At 45.9% G+C, this 25,418-nt stretch overlaps 1 protein-coding gene across 1 annotated transcript in view; it reads right to left on the bottom strand.

The window, feature by feature from the left end:
- The window catches only part of BACH2 (BTB and CNC homology 1, basic leucine zipper transcription factor 2), a 152,539-nt gene that overhangs the window by 11,995 nt on the left and 115,126 nt on the right, over positions 1-25,418 (bottom strand). The window contains exon 5 of the mRNA XM_009320122.1: positions 6,454-7,998. Coding sequence (XP_009318397.1) covers positions 6,454-7,998 — 1,545 coding nt within the window. The remainder of the gene's footprint in view (positions 1-6,453; positions 7,999-25,418) is intronic.

Raw genomic sequence — 25,418 nt, forward strand, 5'->3', positions numbered from 1 at the left:
AGAGGCTCTGTTTCCACCACACAACGAATAAACCGGCACTTTCTGCCACCACTGCAGCCTCTATTGCCCCTGACTGGCTGATGCACCCCTGAGAGGACAGCCAACCCACCCTGGTGAAAAAGAAAACTTGTTTATGATTTTTGCGGCATTTCCCCCCTGTATTAGCATTAGGATGCCAGTGTAAATGTCATTGCTTTGAGCGGCTAAGTAATAGCAGCGATCTAGACAGACAGGGACAGCCATTGACTCAGCACATGAAAGGCCCACATATAACCAATTAATTCCTTCAAGCTTCACTAGTTAGTGCCAGCTTGGATCATGTGCCAGTGACTGCTGTGCCGCTCACGTACTGTACTAGTTACTGCTGCTGTTGCTCTCCCCCCTCTCTTTTTCTTTGGAATAAAGGAAAGGACCAAGGCCCTGTATTCACTCGCATTAAACTATAAATGTCAAGTGTTGGGAATTTCCTTATCTCATGAGTAACATTAGCTTTTTCACTCTTTCTTTATATCTAAATTTCAACATCATCTTCCTTGAGCTGCCAAGTGCTAGTAAAGACAACGAACTTCCCAAGCCTGGCTTAACATCACAGTAACTGAAAGGATTCATATATTATCCGTAAGAAAAAGTAATCATTATGTATTGGGCATGGGAGAGTGGAACTCAAGGTATCAGCTTGACCTTTATAAATGGTTCAAAATCTTGGACAGTTGCTCCAAAGTTGTAAGAAATAAAATTGTTGCCTTAATGCCTTTAAATTGAAAGCCAGAGTTATTGAAAGCCTCTGACACTTAAAATTGCCCAGCCCTTGGAAAGCTCTCAGGACCCACCCAAGCAATCTAGCACAGGGGCTGAATCATATCAATGCTTTTTTGCTGTAGAAAGGGGTAATTTGGTTCACATAGAAGAGCCCATCACATTAATGCTGTTTTTCCTAGTATCTTCCTTAGCGTGCAAGTCTGTCTTCCACAAATGCTCAGGAAGAAAGTCATCCCAGGACAGGAATTGAGGTGTGTCTACCTGTGTTAGGGGCTCAATTGCCTACACGCTATTTCAGGCACCGCTTGTGGTCCCACAGAATAGGGACCCACCTGATTTCACTCGGACAGAGGCTATCTAAGAAGCACAAAGCCAATGGGCCACACTTTGTGTAAGATGAAGGACATGCAGGATGCACTCTCACTCATTTCCTCACCCCGCTGTCTACTGGCATAGGTAAAGCCTTCAAAGCACCTCTTCTTTTCAGGTGTCAGCCACACCAAGATGGCAGAGGACTGCAAGAGGAGAACGGCGAGCCCAGGCAGTGAAGATCTACCATTTTGTCAACAAACCAGGTCTGAAATGGGCTTGCTCAGCAGGTCCCACTGCAAACAGCCTGTCCTATCTGCCACAACACAACTGATGGCCACGTACGTGCCTGGGGTCAACTCCAGCCCCTCCTGAGGGCCATGAGAGGTGTTTGGGTCAGCAAATGCTGCCTGAGAGGGCACTGCTGTGCACTCAGTGGAGGCAGCCTGGGTAACCTTTTGATTTGCCACCTGCGTCAGAGAACTGGGGGAAGGGGCTAGTCCTATGGCTGAGGGCTTTAACCCAACAATCGGGAGATGTGGATGGAGCTCTCATTCTTTAGCCCATGACCTGGACTTGTATTCAGATCACACACCACTGGTGCTTAAAATGCTGGGCTGACCTCTTCTTGTTCACTGCTTGCAGTGTCCTCAGCTTCCAGCCCTACAAAGGGCATGACAATACAGTACTCCTGCCCATTAACAGGCTTTTCTGTGAACAGGGATAGCACAGAAACCCTGACAGAAGCTGTAGAGGCATTTGAGAAGGGCAGATCAGGCAGTGAAACGAGGGGGGATAAAGTGCAGTATTTCTCTGAAAAATCTGCTTTTGCAGAAAAAATACAAGAAGTGGAAAGAGTCCTTCAAGCGCTCCAGCAAGGGCTTCAGCTCAGGGCATAACAGAATTGATTGTAGGCTGCAATGAAATAACAGTGTTTAAAAGGACCTTCCTGAAATTTCAAGCTTGTAATGGAAAACTCATACTGTTGTTATAATCCAGTAATTCTCTGCTACTGGCATGGATATCACTCCTACTGAAGAGAGGAAAGAAAACAAAACTGCCATGAAGTTTATCTTGCAAGACCGATGTTTGACAAGACTCCATTTAACCAGATGTTGCCAAACACAATTCCCAGTGCTCTGCTGATGCCGCCGAGTATCCCGGTTAGGCAAACATCCACCAGAGAAGAACATGGAGAATAACTTTCTCATTTTCAAATTTATAAACCTAGTAAGATCAGGAAAGCTGGGGTGACCGATCACCAAATTCTGGGGAGGAACTACATACAAAAGCAGGTTAACACCTTCACATGCATTTTCCTTGTTTGTCCTTCTTTCTACACAACACTCTTCACTGAGTAGGAACGTCAAGCAGTGAAGAAGACTCAGCTTAGGTGACTCAGCACAGCTCCAGTAGATTTCTGGTAGGGCAACTTTGGTTTACCCCCTTTTGCTGGGGTTCTGACTCTGCTAAGCATCAGCAGACGAACAGAGAAAGGGTGGCTGCCTGTCACTTAACATGGAGGGTTTTGGACTCTCACTGAAGGTTATTTGCCTACAATATCCTCAATGGTCCAATTGCATTAGCTCTGCCTTTATGAAAATTTCCTTTTAAAAGTGAGTCACTAACCCAGGCGGGAAATTCTTTTGAAATATAAATGAAAGACGCATTGAATGCAATTCAATTCAATGCAGCTCTTGGAAAACTGCACCTTGTACCTCCTCCTACCCTTGTTTATGCTTTTCCTAAGAAAACTCACTCATCAAATTGGACTGAGCTGAGATTTCTTTTTAACTGGTTTAGCAGTACAATATTTTTTACAAGTTTTCTAGCAGAAAAAAACCCATAGACACTTGCTGAAGAAAATGAGTATCAAGAAAAGTAGGCAGTGCTGAAGTTTCTGTTCCTAAGTAGGTTAACAGATTGACAGACTACTTCCTTCTCAACAAATTATTTCAGGACTTATTGTTTTGTTGTTGCTATTTTAAGCAGGATTGTCAGAACCTGCCTGCAAGCACCAAGCGTAAGTCTTCTCTCTAGTATTATATCCCAATAATTGATTTTTAACAACATGTGGAGGCCTAAGTGAGCTGGGTGAAAAGAGCAACACAAACTGTTAAATGTTCCTGTAAAGTCCCAGCAGGTCAAGTAATGGCCCCCTTCCTGCAACTCCGTAACACAGGGATACCCCACATTGCACTTGCTGCTTCTATCATGAAGCCTTAAGAAAGGGAAATCTCAGAAGATTCTGGGTGGCTCCCTTAACAGGAAGGAAAACAAAAGGCAAAGACATCCCGGAGAGGATTTAGCGGCAGTGTTATGGGGACCGCCACCTCCTCTCACACTTGCACCCCTGTATGGGACAGGGAGGCTGGCCACAGAGCAGGGTCACCTTCACCCGCACGGCACGCACGCTGAGCCCTAGCACTGAACAACTTGGGCATGCGCTCCTGAATGGCATCCATCTGCAGGAAAGCAGAGTGCCCGAAAAAAGCAGAGAGAAGAAATCTTTCACCTACTTCTCACACAATCAATACACCAGCAAATGATATTTTGTGACATTAATTCTGGCACCGACAGCACTCCGGGACCCAGATCAAGACCAGCAAGGTCCAAATTCCAGTGGAACTGAGCAGCCCTGTGAGATAACCGAGGGTCAGAGTCCATCAGGCTTATTCCCATCAGGCCATCCCACCCAAATGAAAGCCCACCTGCAGCAGAAGAGCCTGCATGACTGCTCTCCGGAGGGGTGAGCACCTGTGTGTCACCCCCAGCTATCTTATCAGGTGCTTTTTGAAGAGAAGCCCAGCAAACACTGTGTCATCTGATATGACAGGGGGCAAGGGACTTGTCTGAGAAGTCATCAGGACAGCAAGGGCAGACTGACAATTTCGGGAATGGAGAAAGATTCCCATGCAGCTTAAGGGGAGGCAAAGGACAGAAAGCAGACCATTTCAGACTGCTGTGAGTCTCTCCTGCTGTTTTAAAGGCAGTCAAATTGCTAAAAGTAGGTAGAGCTACTGATACAAGAACTTCTGTTGCCATTAGATATTTTCTACTGCCTGGTTTAATGTATCCTTCACTGAGGTTTCCACAGCAGTGGATCTTGCAGGATTGCAGGATACACCCCAAGTCACTGTGTAAATACAACATTGTTTAATGAGGCTGCAATGTCCTTTCTTGTATTGGTAACAACCTTTACAAATTCATTTTTCAGACAAAATTTCTACCGAAGCACTGGTGTGATCTGTTTACCTTTTGCTTGCTCGAGATAGTGCAGTGCAACCTCATGGAACATTAATTTCCTCACCACATTTTTAATGCCTAGCAGTCCTAATCAAAATGCCCTGGGGGAAAAAAAAAAAAAAAAGGCAAAAAAACCCCCTTATCAGCAGTCCCAGTGAGAAAACTTGCTCAGCGTGGTGCAGAAAATCTTCCCAGGAGGAAATCAGCAGCAAAACTAGGAGGGGAGCAAACCCTTCCTAGCTCTGCCCCAGAGCCTGCCATGGAGATGGCCTCCTGTACCCCACCCGCTTGCTCCTCTCGTGAAGGTCCCTCCTCTCATCCCTGCTCTCCTGCACACATTCGCACACTTTTTTCGGGAAACCACCAACAATCCCTTATACCTTTCTCATCTGACTCTTCCGGGCTCATTTCTGTTGCAGCATCTCCACACAATTAGCCAATTATGATAGCTAATTAGTCATCAAACCCCACAAGGCTAACCTCCCGCCCTCTTCACTGCCTCAGGATGCGCATTAGCCCTTGCTGAGCAAGCAACACACGTGGGTGGAGATCTGACGCTCGCCTCAGTCCCACTCCCTGCTCCCTTCTGCCCCTCATAAAGGCAGGACTTCACCGAGTAACGCTGGTATTGCCAAGCAGAGTGGTTCTGCTGTAGGGCTTCCCAAATAAGGTCTTATGCACAGTATCCCAGGCAGCCTTCCAAGGAGACTCCTCTCCCTTCTGCATTGTCCCCAGCTCAGGACATGGGGACAAACAAGAGCCATCCTCTCAAAACCACAGGTACAGCATGACAGGGCTTAGGACACCAGAGGCTCCCCAGGCTCTTCAGCTCTTCCTTAGAGCTAGGCAGAAAACCACCCAACTAAAGGAATCATCCATGTTTGTCTGGAAGGTATGTTCCAGAGCTTGGGATGTAGCTAGAATAAGGATTGAGGGATAAAATAAAGTTCACTCTTTTCATCCCTAACCTACAACTAAACCCAACTGGTTCTGTCCTGAGTGCTCACAGCATGTGAACCCCCCAAACTTGCACTTGTTGCTCCCCATGCTGAAGCACAAGCTCTCAGCAGAGCGTTTCAGTGTTTAACTAGAGGAGCCAGATACGTGATTGTGCACAGGTGCTCTCCAGGTCATGCCGCTTCCTAATGAAACTCTATTAAAACATCCAGTCTTTTTTCAGTTTCTGGGCTCCACAACGCTTCTCCATGATTTAAGTCTTCCCTCAAACTAGTGACTTCACTTAGTTTATTTGATCATGGTTAGTCAGTTATCACTGCAGCATCTCCAGCTGGCCCATCTCTAGTTTCAAAGCAGGCCACCTTTCTCCTCCCTCTCACAGGAGAGCTGCATGACAATTATAGCTTGCTCTCCAGTCCCTGACCGTCCCCCTCCCATTCTCCTAACAGTCCTGTAAATTAAAGGATAACTCCTCTTTGAGACCATTTATGCAATGGCTGCTAGAGGTCACCACCAAACAAAGTGGGGTCATGGGCAGAAAACATCATCTCAGTTGTCACTTAACGGAGGCAAAACCCATTACCTGCATGTGAAACCCCCCCCCCGCGATGACTTGCACACCATTCCTGCAGCCGAGGGTGGCCAGCTATGCAACTGTTCAAGTCATTTCAACCTCTTTCTCCTCCCACTCTGTCTGCCTCCTCTACTCGGGCTGTCAGTGATATGCAGCAGGGGCTCTTGGTGCAGGCTGCCCAACGCTCGGTGCCAGCGAAGGCACAGCTTGAGGTTGCTCAAACACACCAGCAGCAACAACAAGTGGAACTAGAACCACATCGGCAAACTAAGGGTGAGGAACGGTGCTTCGTGCCGTGGGTGAAGGAGGGAGGAGGACAGAACAGTGCTAGTAGACTCCTAAGCACATCAATGCACTCTCATCATTCAGCAGTTTGCTATTGCCCCATACCCAAATTCTGATAAGCGCCAAACACCTCAGAGGTCAAGCAGACCTATTTACGTGAAGTCAACCATGCGCACTCAGCTGACGAGGGAATGAATAGAAGTTACTCTTTCGCTCTACAAACAAAGTAAGTGCTGGGGAAATGCCAAGTCATTCAAGAGAATAAAGGAGCGATTAATTGGGTCACAATGACTGTGATATATGTACTTATCTTAAATCCCTACCTCATGCCCTCTGTCTTGCACAGGACATGATTCACTGTCTGCTTCTGAGAATGACCCAGACTCATCGCTGGAGTTTGTTCCATAGGATGGCTCACATTTAATCTGGGCTCGGACTGGGTTGTACAATCCATCCCCCACCACGCCGGGCTCCTGGTGCTCGGGCGCCAGGAATCGGGGGCCTTGGGAGCAAGGGGAAGAGGAGAGCTCACAAAGACGCAGACTGCAGGGAGAGCCGCCACTGCCGTCCTCTGCGTACGAGTAGGAAGAGCACGAGCTGGAGGTCCTGGTTCTGGTTTCCAAAGGAGGAGAGCGAGGGCAAACTTTAATTGGCACCGGACAGCTGGTGTTCGGCCGCATCCTTCCCGGCAAGTGATCAGCTGTCAGTCCGCTGTGCGAATAGGTCTGAGAGCTGGGGAGAGACTGGCTACCGCCAGCCCACAGACCCTTTGGCACAGTCTCAGTGAGGTCTTTGTCCAAGCTGCTCACACCAGAATATGAATGCACCGAAGTGTTTACTTGGTCACAAGCGTTTGAAGAGAATATAACACTCCTCCTGTCCAGCTCCCCTTCTTGCTTACAGAGAGTTTCAAAGCCGGGCCCCCTGAGCGGCGATCCCACTGTGAAGTTGGAAGCATCCTTCTGCATGGCATGGGACTGTCCATAGTTCCCTGTGAAAGGGACGTAATCAGTTTTGTGGTCACCCTGAGTTGTCCCTTTTTCAAAAGGGCATGCTGGACTCCTGCCAAAGTGCTGTTGGGAAGTGCTGGGGAAGCCAACCAAATCTATGCTTTTTGTTCTGTTGAAGAAAGACCGCAAGCAAGAAGGAGAGGACCCACTTTTTGGCCTGTCGATGCAAGTGGGGCTTGGCTGTTTCCTGTCCATTTCAACATCCCCTTCTTTATCCCTGATGTCAGGTTCATCTCCAGACAGGCAAAGTGTGATGCTTTCTTCATCGTTCTCTTCATTCTGAGGCTCGCTTTTTATCTGCCCCATAGCAAGTCCTGATTTGAGGCCATTTCCAGAGCTCTCTTCGCTGAATGTGCTTGCAAAACCTGAGGTACTGATGTGTGATGTGTTGTAGACATTCTTGGTACAAGCAAGCTGGTATTTCTTGTATCTGGGGTACCGTGTTACTGCATCTTTGTCCAAATTGTCCTTGCTATCTCTCAGCATGTCGGAGTCAGGCAGCATCCCTTCACCTTTGTCTGCTCCAGCAACTGTGGTTTCAAAATTGAAGGGCTCTTGGTGCATCCTCTCTCTTGGGCAAGATATTTTTGACGTCTCTGATTCCATCGTCTCCTCCTCGTCTCCATCCGAGTTCTCCTCATCGTGCATGCGCTGACAGGCGGTATCTTTTTTGCACAGGAACAGGCCATCTTCGTTGTTCAGCAGCTGTGTCTGAAGGAAACTGAAGCAGGAGTCCTCCAGGTTGTGCATGCGCAGGAATTCAGCGCAGTGGATGACCTCCTGGATGTTTTCTCTGCTGAGTAACAGCTTAGCAGTGTAGGCAAACTGTAACAATGGACCAAATCCCCTGACAGTGACCTGCAAAAAAAGAGAGGGAAATGGCGAGCGTTACCATCAGCTCTTGCAATCATCCCAAGTCCCTCATCACGTAGTTAGATAACCTAACAGATCTAGCGTCCAGAAATAAATACTGCTCAGTACCAGTTATTTGTCTATCAGGTCAGCAACGACGCTACATCCAGTAACTAGCACCGCTCCCTTTATGCTGCTCCTGTACATCATTGTACAGGTTGAGTTGAGCATCATTTTTCCCAAGTATCTCGAAGGCCTATGAACTAAGACTCTGCTGTAATAAAAGAATGACAAAACAGGCTGGTGTAGACGCTGCTAATTCTTGGATGGTTCTTATTTTAACTGTGATGCAGCCCGCCACCCTGAAAGTACCAATTCAAATTTGATTCTTCTGCCCTTATGGAAGCTCTGGTGAACAGTGGTTTCAAGTTTACGATACCCCTTAAATATCAAAAGTGTTTTGGGAAGGAAACATTTAATACTATAGAAAAATTCAACAGAAAATATCCTTCTGCCTCCTTATCTTTCTGCCTCTTTCAAGAGCAAACTGGTTCCTTTTTTTTCTTCTCAAAGTTTTGCAAGCCATTGCTGAATAAATAATAGGTAAGTACTGACTGCACAGCTCTTTTCTCCATCCCATAGAGATTATTCTCCTCATACTGTTCCTGATTTTAGTGAGTCTAAGGTACGGCTAAGAGGAAAGAAATCCATATTCACTGTTCAGGTGATACAAATCACTCTGAGTCCCACCTCAGTACTTAATTTTCCACCATTTTCTTTGTAGAAAGAGTAACAACTGTTTCCAGGAGAGTGATCTCCAACCAACTGTTCCAGGTCTGAGTTATGCACCACTACTCGTCCTTTTTTCCCCATCATACCATCTACACTGTATTTTACATTCACATATCATATATTAAAAAATACACACTTTCTCCCCCCAATTTTTTTACAGTGATATCTTCACATATAACTATCAAATAACTTGCTAAGCCACATGGTAAACTATAGATAGTCTATTTTTTGACGAAAAATGCTCTGGCACTAACTTCTGTTGCATTTTTTCCTCCCAATGGGCAGGAAACAAAGGTACTGGAAAAACTCTACTCTCTATGAAGCAGCGAGAGGCTGCTTCAAAACCAGGGCTCACCATCAAGGATAATGGTTTCTCCACAAAAAGGAGATTTGGTGGTTTGGCCACTAAGTTGAGATTTGGGAGACCACAACTCAATTTCCCCTTGCACCAACCACCTTCTACATGACCCTGGCAAGTCACTTCAGTCTCGATTCACCAAGACACCTTCTTGCCTTGCTTACAAGTCGTATTCACAAATTTGAGTTCCCTGTGCTTTGCATACCAAGGAAAGGCATCTAGATGTGATTCAGAGCAGACAGCTAAACCAGCCAACAGCAACCACATCTGGCACCTACGTGTGCACCTGCACACCTATGTGAGGTTGGGATGCACAGCCTGCAACCTCGCTCTGGCTGTAGGTGTCCCTGGTAGGTGTCCCCAGCTCAGTTTCTTCTTTTAAAACAAACAAGAAGAGGAAGCACTGCTGTCCCCTTTTCGTAAAATAGCCTAAAGATCAGAGGCAGGACCCAGAAAGTAGGAGACCAGGTCCCTTCCCTAGGCTGTGGGGATTCAAACTCACATTTCCCAGCTCCTCAGAAGGATATCCTATCCAGTAGGTATGGGATACCCTCTGAAGGTGAGCTGCTTTTCCCTGTCCTTCCAATTGAATTAACAGCCCTGAGCAAAGAGCTGCTCAAGAGGTCGGTGAGACATCAGACCATGAATTTGTGATGGTCTTATTCGTGATTAGCATAAATCTGAGTGAATAATTTGGTTCATCCCAATGAAAAGCGTATAAATTCCTTACACTGCCTCAGGACCAGTGGTAGAGCTCACAGATTTTTATAGAAAATCCTGTCTTCCAGAAACAAGCCTTTGTTATTCATAGATCTGCACTTGTGATGCTGGATTATGAAGACAGCACAAGTGGTGCGGACTTTGATGGAGAGAAAAATATTTTAAAACACCTCTAAAATTGCTCCCAATAGCTTTTCCATACATAATATTACTGCTGTGTCTGCTATTTTAAGAAAGAGCGCATTTTCATGCACTTACTTACGCACTTGCACATTCCTGTTTTACCATATGCCTCTGGTACAGAATTGCCTAGATTTACAGCTGGCTATTAAACCGATCTCTGCTTTATCAGTGTTACACTTTCTGCCTATTTGTTAGATTATCAGCTCACTAAAGGCCTATCTGCATTTTATCTATGCAGCATGATTAACAAAATTGCTCGGGAACTTAATGAGCTACTCGCAGGGCAATGTTTCTCTTTGATAAAATCTTCAGTGTAGGGGCTTACATATTCCTACACATCTTGTAAGCTCCGCAGCAGCGCAGGTCCGTAGGAGCAGCCATAAATACTGTCCGGGGTTTTTGGGTCCCTTTTGATGAGGAGGGACTCTGGAGCACAAACCCAGCTCTCCTGGCAGTTGTGTCACTTGGCCACTAGGTGGAATGACTGGAAAGCAAATTAGAATAATGTTCTGTGCTGGGCCAGGGTTTCACCTGCCTGTCCTCCGGCTGCAGAGCCTCGGGCTGACTCATACCACCCCACAGCAAGGCTGTCTCCCACACTGACTCAGGTTTTCACTCCCATTAAACCACCGTGATAACAAAGAGCAGCAAGACAGCTGTTACAGATAATGCAACAGCTGGATGTATCAGAAGCAGAGCCTGAGACTGTGCTGTGGGCTCGCCACGATGCCTGGCAGATGCCTCAAGTGAAGGATGATGAAAACGCTGGTCAAATATGTGCCTTGACTTCGTTACGAGATCTACCCGGTTTCACAACTTTCCTCACTCTCACAATCTTCAGATCCAAAGGGGGAAAGTTTCTTTTCAAGCACCCGGCTTGTCATTGCCCTCAGGGACGAATCTCTCAAGTGCCAATGCTTGAAACTGCACAAACAATAACTTTGGTAACAAACGGATGCAAAGCTTGCTGCCAAGTGTGAAAGCCTGTGCAATCTCTGTCGCCTGAAGCTGTCTAAATATTGATTTGGCTCCCGTGGCAGGTCCCCTGCCTCAGCCCCACCAGCTTTGGGACCGCCCACATCTGATGCATTCTGGCAGAAAGGCTGGAATCGAGGCACTGGAGCGTGGATATGAGCACTGCACATTGGGAAAGAAAAGGCTTCGAAGCTGCATGTATTACCATCACACACACATTTCTGTAGGAAGAGGTAAGAACAGTCTTTTAAAATGATTTGACCTGACTGATGCATCCCAGTGAAAACAGTTAGTGAAACCAAGATGACCTGTGTTTGCAGAAGGAAACAGATTATTTCTCTGATACAAGTCTTCATTTACATGTGAGAGAGACCTTTGCTGGATGGGTAAAACACATGCCAGCAACAATCTCAGTTTATTTTCTTCCCCTACTGTACATAAGATGCCATATGTCCAAGACTTGTTTGCTTTTAAACCTTATTTTCCATGTAAATTAATGTTTAAGTAGGCAGGTCAATTTTTTGGGAACCTCCACTGGGCACCTTGTCCAAGCTCACATGCCAAGTCACTGCTTCCCTGCCCTCCAATCATCTGCCTTATTCCAATGTCTACCCATTTCTGTTGTTTAAATGGAATTGACTGGCTACAAGAAAACCAGGCAGAGAAAAGGTAAAACATACATACAAAACAACAATGCCCACACAGACAAGAAAGGCAAAGCAAAGATCTCAGCTTCTCGGAGGCTTGCTTTCCCTTATCTTTCAAGGCAGGCCAGGAGAGGACTTCTCTTGTGTACTTGAAACATGCCAAACACCCTGCCAAGTCTAAGGACAAATCACTTTATATTCTCTTGCTCCTGTCCCCAGCTGGTCTTGTATGCATTAAAACCCTTCTGCACACCTAGTGCACAGAGGACATGGGTACTGCAGCCCTACCTAAGACGCCTGGCACATCTTCTTGCTCTACAGCAATCCAAGAGATCAACCACTGGGGGTCCATATGCAGCTCCTGCCTCTGCCGTGCTGCCACAGGTACACCACGCTCAGCATGTGGTATGGAGGTCTACGTCAATTCAGCGTTGTGGTGATAACAAGCCTGACCACTGCTAAGGTGAATGCAAGAAAGTTCTCCAGCCCTTTATCTGCCACTTGTCTTCAAGATTGAGCTAGCTGAGCCAGGGGACATGTTTTGTATGTCCATGCCCTCATGAGTTTATGATACTGAGGAACGGGCTGGAAATAATGCAATGCTATAATCACCATCAAGAGAGTTGTTAATCAGCATTAGCCATATTGAATTTACCGGCAAAATACAGACAGCAGCCCTGCAGAAAATAAGCATGCAAATCTATTTTAGGTCAGTCCGATGCTGCTTTTCTCCTTACAGAGTCCTGTGGAGTGCAATGCTCTGGTTAGTTTTAATTGATTTAAGTGACCAGACTTCCACTACTTCCTTTGGGAGATCATTGCCAGACTCTACTTAAAACCTCCTTGTGAGGAAATCTTCCTTCCCTTATTTTCCTCCGTCATCTCTCACTATATTTCCTCGATGCATTCCGGGTAATACTTCTTCCTTTTGGAGAAATAGTTGTAACGTTATACTCTCTGCCTTCCCTTCTTCTTTTGTTGGTATTGTTATCATTAACGAAAAACTGGCTAATTTAAGGAAAACAATATTGATCACGGTCAGACGGGAGTATAAGAAGCTGAGACGAGAGTCAGCAATGAGAAACGCTAGTAAAGAAGGCAGCATTACAGATGCAAATACAGAGCATTTTTAGCACAGCATTTTTCTAGTACTGGGCACGCACTATTCTAAAATTAGGAGGAGGGTTAGCTCACTTCCACGTTAGGAACATCGTATTTTTGTAAGGGACTTCTAGGGCAGAAATTCTATTTTAAGTGTAGTTGTATACACACCCACAGGCGCCATGGGAGACACAGCACTGTGGGTGAACTCCCTCTGGCTGCCCGTTGTATCGGGTCTCCTCCATGATGGCCAATCAAGCGTGCTGTGGAGACCTCCACGTTGTTTTGAACACATGGGACGTGGCCTCAGAGCGCATGCAGAGGTCTGACATTTCTGCGGATGGGCTGGACTCACTGTGCGCTGCAGAGTTCATCAGTGCATGCTCATTAGCTGGCTGCCCAGACTTCCAGATGTCTCAAAATCCCAGACAAATAGACAAAATCCTCCAATTCTGCACAGACAGTATTTCTTACGGGGGGAAAAAAAGGTTATTTCCAAGGGAAACATGGATGTCTGGTAACCCTGCTCCGAATGGCATCTGTATGAAAAGCTGCATCTGGAGCGGGGAAGGTCAACCCCTGCAAAATGCCAGCAAGTCTGAGTTCAATTTAAAGAGGGGAAAAGTGATTAAGGGCAGGGAAAGATCACTGTAAACATGTAGGAATGTAAAACTTGGCAAGGCAGTATCTAAAATGGAGCAAGAGAATGTTTACAGTAATCTGATGCATACTAACATCAAGAACAGAGAAGAATTGTCTAGTTTGCTATGGGGTGCTATTGCCGATTGCAGCGAGAAGAAACTGAAGAAATGAAAATGCACGGATTTTTTCCTGACTCTTAACCTAACAGCGAATTCAGTGAGATCTTGGAAGGCTTTCCAGGGAAGATGATGGATACTTTCTGCCTGAGTACTTCAAAGCAAAGCTAACAAAGCACAACCTTGTTCCAGCGAGGTGGGCCTTAATTTGGTAGGCCTTTCCAGGCCTAATTTCCGTGTTAATTGGGGCACAGTACCAATGATCTTCTAGAAAACAGCACCGAAGTTCAACAGCAGATGTGCACGCAACTGTTCCTTTTCAAATACAGCATACCTGGGGCATAGTCAAAGAACAAGCCCATTGGTGGTGGCGGGGGAGGACAGAGCCCCCTCCTCCCCTCTGGGGATACAAGGAGATCTGCAGAACATAGCTGCTAAATCCTGCCAAACTGGGGGTAAATTAGATGGTCAGACCTTCAGACCCACTGAGGATGCAGAAGTCCTGACAGAGCAGCACAGGCACAGATTATTATCTTTATGCGTTTGAGTAGCCTTGTTGATATCAATAGGAGTACTGATGGCTTTTCTGTGAAGCATGCAAGCTGCTCGTAGGATTATGGATTATATTTTTACTATTTGATTTTCAGGTTAAATTCATCACCAGGCACCTAAAAACAGTTAGAAACCCCTCATCTCTAATCTCCAAACATCGATTTAATTATTAAGCCATTTTGTGGGGAAGGAAGAAAGGAAAATTGAATCAAAACTCACATGCTGAATATCAAATCCCAAACTAAATATTAATTTAAAACAATTGGATAGAAACATAGAAGAAATGTGACTGTTTCTCACAGAACTCAAAATCAATCTGTTACTCGCACACTGTTTTGTAGCGGGCCTCCTCTGGTACCCATTTTGTTAACCTTTCAGTGTTGCTATTGCAGTCTAAAGGCATGTGTGGAGACCTTTTCAATCCATCTCAGCCCTTGTCTAATAAGCCCAAGGATGTAGCAAACAAACCACTAACTTCTCACTCGGCCAGCGTGATCCCAACACTATAACTTATATAATCAAACACATGCTAGAAATAGGAGATAAGATTAGTGACAGTTAACTGCTGCTATTTTTTTCCACAGCCTGAAGAAGGTCTCTGGGATTAAATATTAACTCTAATCTTATTTGCTAAAATTAGCGCACACTGTATTCTTTTTCTTTTACAGCCAATTGCAAGTATAGTGCAGAAGTTATTTTCAGAGCGTAATCTGATAACCAAAATCAGTCACCAAAGCCGTTATTCCATTAAGAGTTAAGAGACTTCCCCGTTATTTACTTAGTTATTTTTACTTGGGATGGTGGAGCCGGGCAGATCCTGTTTTTCCTAGCTTGAGCTTATTTGGTTTTGGAAAACTGTCTGAGAGATTTAAATATATTACTAGGCTCAAACAGGTCAGTCACATGTGCAAAATCAACGGTGCTAGATATCACGGTTTGTCCCTACATATGCACAAAGTAAGCCTGCACAGAGTCAGGAATTGTTTTGAAACCGTGATCCTTTTACATAGGGTGGGAACATGCAGGAGGCAGGAAAAAGTCAGAAGAAGAGATGATAAACAGCAGAGTACTTTCGTAAGCCAATGCCACGCCAGTATTTTACTGCATTTTTCCCTCTTTAATTTAACAGCATTTAAATGTTCTCTCACCAGCCGCTTACAGATGTATTTCCCCTATGTGCTCATAAAGCCGTGGAGCTCCTAAAATGAGTAATCACTCTTCAAAATTCAACTTGGGCGAGAAGCATCAGCTGCAGGTATTTGTAATATCTGGGCTTTTAAACAAGAGAGGAATGTCCAAGTCGCTGATGGAGAAGACTGACGAAGAGAGGCCTTTGTTTTCACTCTAAAACCACTTTTTTTAATTAAGCAGATACCCTGCTGGCCCCAGTTTAACATTCTGCCACTTCTGGTAGCGCGTATAGATTTGGGCAGAAGAGCGACCTGAAGTCCAAGTGACAGTCTGGCATCTCCCACATTGCATCACATCACACCACACATCACAGGGGTGGAAGGCCACCACCCCACCCCTGGGCACGAATGCACGCCAGGGGAAGGGAGAACCTGGACACACAGCTCCTTTCTTTGAGAGGCTGATTTACCTGTTGTTCTTTGGTTTTTTTTTTTTTTTTTTTTTTTTTTTAGCAAAAAGTCCCACTGAAAAAGCTGCCACCTGCAAAGCCACACCGAGGCCGGGCTAAGGGACATCCCGGTATCTTTCCAGTGCATCCTCCACAACAGCCTCTTGAGGCATCAGGCTGAGAGCTTCAAGGAGATGCTTAACTCCCTTTAGTGGTACTTCTAAGAAAGATGCCACATTGGAAGTGCTCGTCCAATTTCCAATTTTGTGCCTTCGGAAAAAAAAAAAAAAGCACAGGTGCCCCCCTCAGCCTTCCCCCTTGAAGTCCCAGCTTTCGTCCAGATGACGAATTTACACCAGAAGCCCTGACTGCCTATGTGACAGTATTTACAAATCGAAGGAGGATACCAAATGACTTCTCATTTTCCTCTCTCCGGCATAACGAACACATCCAGGGGCAGCACTTCAAAGGGCCTCCTCCCTCCCCACTTGAAAGGGAGGGAGAGACCAATATCCCTCAGTGCCCGCAGAGCATCACGATGCTCCTGGGCAGCAGGTGTGACCGCAGGAGGTGAGACAGGGAGGAAGGAGAGATCATTCACACTACACTCGCCTCGAGAATGGGGAGGAATAATTGCAAACCGCATCCATCGCCACATGAGAAATGCATGAAGCGCTGATGGCGGGGCAAGTGGCTCGGAATTGACTGCCAAGCGTAAAGATGGCGTAAACAGCCAGCGGATTGATGCCCACGTTTTTGGTTGTCAGCGTTCGACCGCACGTGACTTATGGGTGGAGCGCAAGAGTTAAGGTGCCCGCATACTTGGGTTTTTCCAAATCAAATTCACTGTGGTAACGGCCCCAACTTGAAAGCATTCTCAAAAATCCTGGCCCCCAAGCCTGGGGCCAATAATGTCAGATGAACCAAAGGGGCAGACAGAATCAGAAGACATCTAAGATATAAATAAAACAAAAATTCAGAGTAATAAAAGTAAAGTAAAGTCTGATCCAACTGCAATGCTTATTTTAATCCACAACTTCGTGTTTTATTTCATCTCAGTGTTACTGAAGCCCAACTGAAATTCTTCTGACCTTTCAAAAGTGAGATTGGTTTCAAATCAAAACAAAGACTTTACTTTTGGAAATCCTGACAGTATCTCTGGGCATTTTCAGCATCCTTCCCATTCCTGAAGATTTTAAGGGGAAATTAATTTGTTGAATTTGCCACACCTTTCAGAAAACACACTGTTTATTGAGAAGGAAGGTAGAAATCACCAGGCATAAGCCTCAGTACTTTGCTGCTGACACATTTCAGTGCAGGAAACGGCAGGCATCTTTACCAAACATAGATGAATGCACTTGCAAAACCGAAAGGCTATAGGACTGGAAGATCCAGTGCTTTTCCATAGCAGGGATGCACCGCCCGGATCACATCTACTCCAACCACCAGTCTCTGGCAGACGTTCCCTGGCACACCTCGTTAGGCGGCTCTGGCTTTTACCGTCTGCAGTTGTTTGCTGAGCATAAAGGAACACTGGCCTGCATGGCCGCTCCTCCGGGCCACAGCCCGGCACGAGAAGCTCGGCAGCCAAGGGCGGCAGGTCTGCACGGAGGCGAGAGGTAGCCGTGCTGGCACCGGCACACACCTCCCTCTGCTACCCCACCGTGGCGCAACGCCTTCGGCAAAACAGCTCTTGGGCTGGAGCGGGGAACTTCTTACACCAATGCAAGCAAACCTGCCACGTGATACCTGTCAGAGCCCTTATTTTAAGATCTCACTTGGTAATTTGTATTGAAGTCAAACACTAGTTAAGAGACTACTGCGTGTAATACTATGCATCAAACTGGAGGAATGACAGCTGAAGTGCCGCTGTTTGGAGAAAACACCTCAATGAACTTCAGCAGAGGGAGACAAATTTTTCCTAACTAATTACGTGGTTTGGGGAACATTGTCAATGTTAGAGGCTGCCCAGGGTGTAACTGGAGAACACAGAAAATTCAAAAGTACGGCCAAGAGGGTACCTACAATCAAGCATAGGTGAAAAAGCTTGGAGGAGAAACTTTCAGGCTGCTGAGGTCAGACTCCAGGTGGAGGTGTTAGAAAGAAAATTAGAGACAAGGATGTTTCAAATAACCTTTTCACTGAAGGAATAACTCAGCTACAACATGACTGAATCAACAAAGAACACATAAAAACCAGTGGCACTCATTAGCAGTTTATACACTCAGGCATGAACTGGAAGATAAAGCAAAGGGAAATACGGCTGTGATGTCTGGCAGTCTGCAATACATTTGTTTTTCCAATGCAACTTGCACCTTAAGAAACCTGGAACGCAGTAACGAAGGATGACACAGGAGGGTGGATCAGTAGAAATGCTGCCTTCTTTCCTTGGGTGCCCATGCAAGCCATGCTGAAACCAGTGGGGAAGAAATGGGCAGAAACTAACAGATTTTAACCCAAGAGCATCATCAGAATTAAAGTGCAACTGTAATTTAAAATTAAAATCAGTCCCATATTTTTGCAAAAGGAAAACTAAACTGACCCCCAGATTAAAAAAGAAAAAAAAAAAGAAAGTGTTGAACAGTGAGGAGGGGGAAGGAGTGGGAAAGCTTTCACAGAATATAAATTGTGAAAGAGTCTGTGAAAGATCTGTTTAGGTGCATATCATGAGCCAAAGTGGGGAGAAAAAGGGAAAACAAAAACCAGTTTAAGAACTTTTAGAATGAAGAAAGAAACTCTAGAAGCCTCCAAGTTACTTTATGAAATATCAAAATAGGCAGAAAATGAAGACGCATGTAGAAATTTGCTAGTTCAGAGGGTGCTTAGAGGAGTGGTTCAGAGTTTCTGAAGCTGCAATTAATACACAAGCAAACACAACAATACAGAAAAATTACAAAGACCTGTAAATTACACCAATACTCCTCTTTCTCAAGCATGGCAGAATTTATTTATGTGAATATATAATACAGTGTACTAAATACACAGTGCATTAAATACACTGTAATTACTATATAAAAACAAGGAATACTTCACAGCAAGGCATCTCACTACAAGCCCTACTATTATACTTGGCGTAGCGTAGGAGAGGAAGAAACAGGCTCTGTCAGATATGATTTAGGAAAACACAAGGCTGCACTCTGAGGAAGAGAACTAAATCAGAAGACAAAGGAGCTGGAGAAGCAGCAGGCTCAGGAGACGGGGCCGGGTAACATCCAATGCAGCTCACGGATGCTCTGCCGTGGTTTCCAGGAGGCTGACGATGCCAGTGCTTCTGGCACTGCCCGTGACCGCGCGCCGGCATGGCACAGCATATAAAATCACTGGCATCCGTACACCGGGGTAGCAGAGAGCGCAGCCCAGCAAATACCATAACGTTTCAAATCCAGAGACGCTTTTGCTGGGAAGGAACTGAACGTCAAAGGCTTTACTATTGCGCCTCACGAGGTAACCAGGCAATTACAATTATTAACTGGTAGGCTGAAAACCTGTATAAATAACCCGGCTTCCTGTAGGCATCGTATTTTTAAAACAAAACCTACCAAATGCTGCATTTGTTCCAGTTTTCCTTCCCCTCCTCCACCGCCTTGCCTTTTAATTTCTGGTATTTGGACATGCAATTTTTCTGCGTTCACCTCATTTTTGTTCTTGCGTGGCTACTAACAGATCTGAGGATTATGGTGGCTTTTGTTCCACTGCTTGGCGTTCACATTTCATCAGTGACGTCCGCTCAGCTCAGCAAAGCAGGTTTGCAAGGAGAACCAGCCACTGCTGAGCTGGCCAAGTTGGTCCCCTCCCATCCTCCACGAGGAGCAGTTAACTCTTCCTGCGGTGGCCCAAAAGGTTAGCTAGGCTCTATAAATCCCACCAGAAAAAATGGGAGGCATTTGCCTTCTTGCGGAGATTTCATGTCTGCTGCGAGCAAAGGTAAATAGCTCTTTTAGTCCCTAAAGGACTAAACAGCCCTAAAGGCTCCCCAACAGGAGCACCCTGCAGCAAAGTGGTCGAAGGCAGGGAAGGACGGGAAGGATGGGCAACGGCATCCCAGCACAGCCACAACCCTGCGCCCAGCTGCAGGCTGTCCCCAAGGAATTTACTTCCCCCTTTCTGCTTCGTATGTGGGATTTTTAAGATCTACCTAGAAAGTGAGGGGTAGAAAATGCCGTCTACCCTAGGAGCCCTAGAAATACTCTCCACATAGAAAAATGATGGCATTTCCAGCTTGACATGTGACTTCCCTGTCCTGGGAGGGTGGAAGTCGGGACTTTACAGCTATTTGTGTGTGTGTGTGTCTACATATGCTCACGTGCACCCACGCATACTAGTGTGAGAAAGAGACTAGAGAACATGAACGTGTGTGAAAGGGACTGAATTAGCCCCATCTGCTCCAAAAAGATCATTTTCTCCTTGAATTTCTATTACCGTCGTATCATTGCCACACTAGAGTGCTTCTAAAAGGCTACAGCTCTGGCAGCCAGCATCATTACAGCTGCTCAGATTATTAACAGTATAAATAAACTCTCAGAGACATTACTAAGAAAATATTAACTACAATTATCACTGTCTGATAAAATAACGAACAGTGAAGTGTTATTCTGCTGCCTCAGTCACTAGCGCGCATTTATGTGTGCTGTGAGTAATGAAAAACAGTTTATTTGCATACTGAATCATCCTGGAATTGGTTCTTGCTATTTTATTTTATTTATTTTTCTAAAGATCAAGCAGCACAGGCTGAAGCTCTGTGTTTGCAGAATTCAGTGTACCCCGGCTCCTTTCCCGCCGTACATAATCCCATTAATTCCAAGTGAACAGAAAGCCGTGCCTGTAGCCATGCACACGTCTGTTGGAGGAGGGAGACGGGGCAGTGTGCAAGCTACCAGCAGCAACTTTAAAACCTCCTGATGGACTTTTATTCTTGGGCCTTGTTGCTTTTTCTCCTTAGACGAGGAGCAAGGGCCCACATGATGTCAATGCCGTGTTTGCTGCATGGATCCTCCTCGCCTTCGCCTCCTCCACTGGCCTGCGCTGCTTTGGCTTTGTGAGCTCGTTTTCCCTCACATTTCCCAGTGATACCCGAGTCCTGTCCTTTCTTGACAGCAGTGGGAAAATCGGGTTTGGTTTCCAATTAACAGAAGTTATTACTTCCCTGCAAGCACTGGGAGAAACAGTTCTTAATCGCTTGGAGAGCAGGAGTTGGGAGCAAGGAGCCTTTTGCCCCACATCCCCCCGGGCCGGGCTCCAGCCCCTGCACCCGAGCAACACCCTCCTCGGCAGTCGGAGGTTGCAGGCCGGCCTTTGGATGTCATCATCTATTCCTTAATGGAGCTCATTAAAATGAGGAGAAATAAGCTACCTGGGCCTGAAAACACTCACTGCAGGGCAGACATGACGCTGAAGCTCCAGCTCAGGCGGCCCATTCTCACAGCCACGATCTGGGACAGGCCACCCTCTTTTGAGCCGGGCCCTGTGGATTAGTAACCACCCAGCCCTAATTAAAGATGTCTTCCCAGGAAAGCTCCAAGTAAAGCCCCTGCTTTGTTCAGCTCTTTCCTATCAAGCCACCGCAACAGACCTGACCACTGGCAGGGAGGGACGCAAGTAAAGGCCTGGGGCAGGCTGCCAGCGCGGAAGCGGTGTGGGCCGAACCCCCAGTGTTGAGGGCAGCCGACGCTGCCCGAACACAACGGATGCGAAAGCGACATTTTCTCCGTCCGGGCTTGGGGGGAAGCGGATGGTTCGGGGTGACGGCAGGGTGACATGGTTAGCACGAGGCACGTTATCAAGCTGAATAGGCGAGCTGGGCCGTTTCTGCCTGAGCATGCGAGGCCGGCCCAGGGTGACAACGTCTGTCAGGGTCCTGGGGAAAGGGCCGCATCTCAGCCAGGTACAAAGGAAGATTAGAAAGATGACAGACAGGGGCAGCAGCAACTAAATGCAACCAGAAAGGAAGGCAAAAATGCAATGCTGAGTGAGAGAAAGGGGAAGGGGGCATTTTCTAAAATAGCTTCCTTCAATCTAGGCCAGAAAAATTCTGTGCTGTACAGAGCTGTTTTTATCCCACTGCCCTTTTTCTGTGCTCTCTTCCATCATTTCTCCAGCATCTCATGCTCCCCGCCTGGTCCCTTTTCCTCATTTACAAGCCTTTTGTTCCACCAACCCCCCTTTCTGCGCTTATTGCCAGCTCCGAGCGGCTGACCGCAGTAGGACCACCTTTCGTTTTCCACTTGCAACCCCCACCCCCACCCTGGGGCTCTCGTCGCCCACATCGGTATGGCAGTGACAGAAGAAGAAATGCGGGGTGCGGAGACAGGAGGGAACGTCGTCCTGCCATGTCCTCCTCTGCCAGCTACAGGGGAAGGATAGCTTGGAGGAGGCGATCTTCTCCCTCCACACAAATCACCGCTAGGATGGACCTCCGCTCCTGGGAGGGGAAGAGTCGAGCCACAGCCTTCCTTGCTATTTTCCCTCCAGCATCCTCCCTCTCCTCATTCTCAGCAGTTGGCCTCTTCTGGCCACTGAAGCAGGTTAGACGTGGCTTGCCCGGAATAAGTCATCTACATTAATTTTTTCTCTTTAATTAAAGAGTTCTTCTGTGAAACAATTTGAGAACTTCTTTGCTAAGGGAAAGAAACCAATGCATTGTTCCACACACATTTACAAAGACAAACATGCTCTCTCCCAATGAATTTTGTTCCCCAAAAAGTCCCTATGGAAGGCAAAATAGAGAGAATGGTAAAGGATTTGCTGAAGAAGAACTGAAGTTCATTTTAAATCAGTGTACCATGTACAAATGCTGTCTTACAAATAGGATTATTTAATTTAAACCTTAGATCTGTCAAGTTCCATTACTTCAAATGGAGCCTATCGTTTCTTGACTTCATTATAAATCAGGATTATATTACAATTTATGTTAGGTAAAGTCACTGCTTCGATAGGAGGCAGTGAAAAAAAATTACACGGCAGTCAGTAAATAGAGCAAAGTCATTGCACTGTTCTTGAAAGGCAAAAAGTCATCTTGCTAAATGAGGGTCTGAGCTGTCCTGTACCAAGACTGTTCCTAATAAATAAAAGACCTCTGGGAAAAGTGCTGAGCATACGCTGGATCTATTTTCAGCTTGCATCAGCAGCTGCTGCCCCTGGGATCGCATCTTTGCTCATACCCTACACCATATGTAATCACTCCAGTGCTGCAACCAGTAAGATAATGAAAGAGCATGGCATAAATCTATACTTGAGTGGAATGCTAAATGAGAAAAATAATACAAAAAAGGGGGAAATAAACCACATTTTCAAGTCATTAGGAAGAAAGACTTTGACATATGAAGTGTTGCAACCATTAATAGCACTTATCATATAGAGTGGAGACAAAGAGACAAATTAATCAAACTGACAGAACTGGGACATTTTATGCTAATGCAGGCTCCTGGGTTTTCATTTGTATTCCTCTGTGTCTGGAAAACTGATACCATTACAGGGCAGGAAATTGCATGAATAACATGCAACAGATCATAAAAATTCACACACCAAGTGCAGAAACACTGCCAAAAGCACTGTAAAAACAAGGCTAGAGACCTCAACAGAGGAACTACCAACAGCTAATGAATGCAAATAAGTACAGGAATATTTCCCATCCACGCATAACAATGAGACATAGGCTGTGACTCCGCAGTCTCCAATAACGTAGGTAAAATAAAGCCTGGAGAGCGAACACACAGATAGCTGGGGGGAACTGCTGGCCAAACCAGGGTCTGAATTTGTTTGCAGTATTGCAGCCAGCAGTTTAAAGCCACTGGGGAACTGGCATAGCCAAGTGCCGCCTCTGTCTAAACGTATCGCTATGTTAGATTGAATTTAATGTTTCAGGTAGGAGAGGGGGAGGAGGATGAAAGAGAAAACAAAACAGAGCCACAAAACAGCACATAGTCACACAAAGCAAAAATCCCCTCGCCCGTGTGCAAATCCACAGCATGCAGTAAAAACCCTCACAGATAAAGACATCTTAAACATCATTCGTTTGGGAAATACAAAACACACTTGCTGTCCAAAGCCACAGCCGTGTTGTAAGGGGCAGGAAATGGCAAGAACTACAAGAATGCTGGGCAGGGCACGGTGCAACACAGGATCTTGCCAAGGTTACATCATTTGCCGTAAAGGCTTCTCAAGGACCTTTAAAAAACCTTGGCAAAACAGAGCACTGGTGAAGTGCAGAGAGCTCATCAGCCATATAAACTCCAAATGACGAATACGTTCACTCGATAGGCAGCCATGGCATTTTTTATCGCGCTCTGTTTTTTAAAAAAGTGATGCTTCCCCCTTGTACAGTAGCTACCGTACAAACTAAGGCGAGGACTAACTCTGGGGGCTAAAAGGAGTAAAGCTGATACCTTTTGGAGCTGCATCATTTCCAGCACTGCTCTCACCCTGCCCAGAATAGAACGATACACAGCTGACAGGATTGAGCATGAGCATTTATGTGCCAATACTACATGCATAAAGAGGGTGGGGAAATGCTGGCCTGTCCAGGGGTGGCTGCTATCCTGAAAAGTGAGTAGAGTTCAAGTCCTTCCCGCATTTGGTGCTGGAGGACTCCGTGTTCAAAGGTGGTAGGACAGAAGCTGTTTTACCCCAGCAGAGATGGGCACAGGTAGCACACAATACAGAGCCCAGCTCTCCATCCGCTCTCCAGCAGACCGCTGTGGAGGTTTTACAGAGTTTTAGCCATGTGAACAGGGTTTATCACCAAACCTCAAAATCTCTTTCTGTTCCTTCGATCACTACTAGAGTCTCAACAGGGTGCTTGGCATGGTACCAAAAACTGGCACGCACACACAAAAGCAAGCTGGTCCAAAAGCTTTTCAAAGACAATGATGGTGTGACCTTTTTTTAAGGGAAGAAATTAGAAACAGGCATTCATTAACTCCTGTAAACATACATCCATCTGACAGACGGACAAGGGTTGCAAGCTGCAAATGGAACGACTTCGTCCATTCCCTTAAGTAAAAAGATAGCACAGACAATTAGTTACAAAAGGCCTCATGAAAACCTTGGCTTTAAGAAATTTTAATATCGGGAGGGAAATAATTTGGTCGAATAGTTATAATGATGTTGATTTCTTCTGCTGTTAACAATAGCAATGACATCTTTGAAGTCTCTTAAGAACACATATGACACCTGACCCTTTCTTTTCGTCTACATGCAATCAGAGCAGTTTCGGAAAAGAAAAGCGTAGTTAAGAGTAAAACATCCATTCCTGAAAGAGAATATTTAGAGAGGTCTTTACTACCGCCTTACCATTCAACCAAGAGGTAGAAAGCACAATGACAAGAAATGACCATGAATTCTCACACTCCTTTAGCTGTGCAATTCCTCTTCAGAAAACCAGTTTCAGAACCGGACTGTAACCTCACCAAATAATTCAGAGTAAAACTGTATCTGAGAACTAAGCTGAGAGTCCAAGAGCAGATGATGCACAGTCTGGGCCCCCGAGGCTGGGATTGACTTGAAACCCTCCGAGCTCGCTATGAAGAGCAGCTCATGGTGTGCAGCACCCGTCTGCTCTACAGAGCTTCTTGGAGGAGGTCCAGCACAGCAGCCCTGACAGTGGCTCCTGCTAGGGTCACCTCAGCTGTGCACCACTAGCTGAAGACAGAGGCCAGAACGTGATCAAATGCTTGTTCTTAACAATTTACCTGCCTATGCCCTCTCAACTGAGGTTTCCAATTGGAAAGTTCATGCATAATAGTGAAATAAATCCCGTAAGAAAA

Source organism: Pygoscelis adeliae, unplaced genomic scaffold (assembly GCF_000699105.1).
Source record: "Pygoscelis adeliae isolate BGI_AS28 unplaced genomic scaffold, ASM69910v1 Scaffold41, whole genome shotgun sequence".
NCBI classification, from domain to species: domain Eukaryota; kingdom Metazoa; phylum Chordata; class Aves; order Sphenisciformes; family Spheniscidae; genus Pygoscelis; species Pygoscelis adeliae.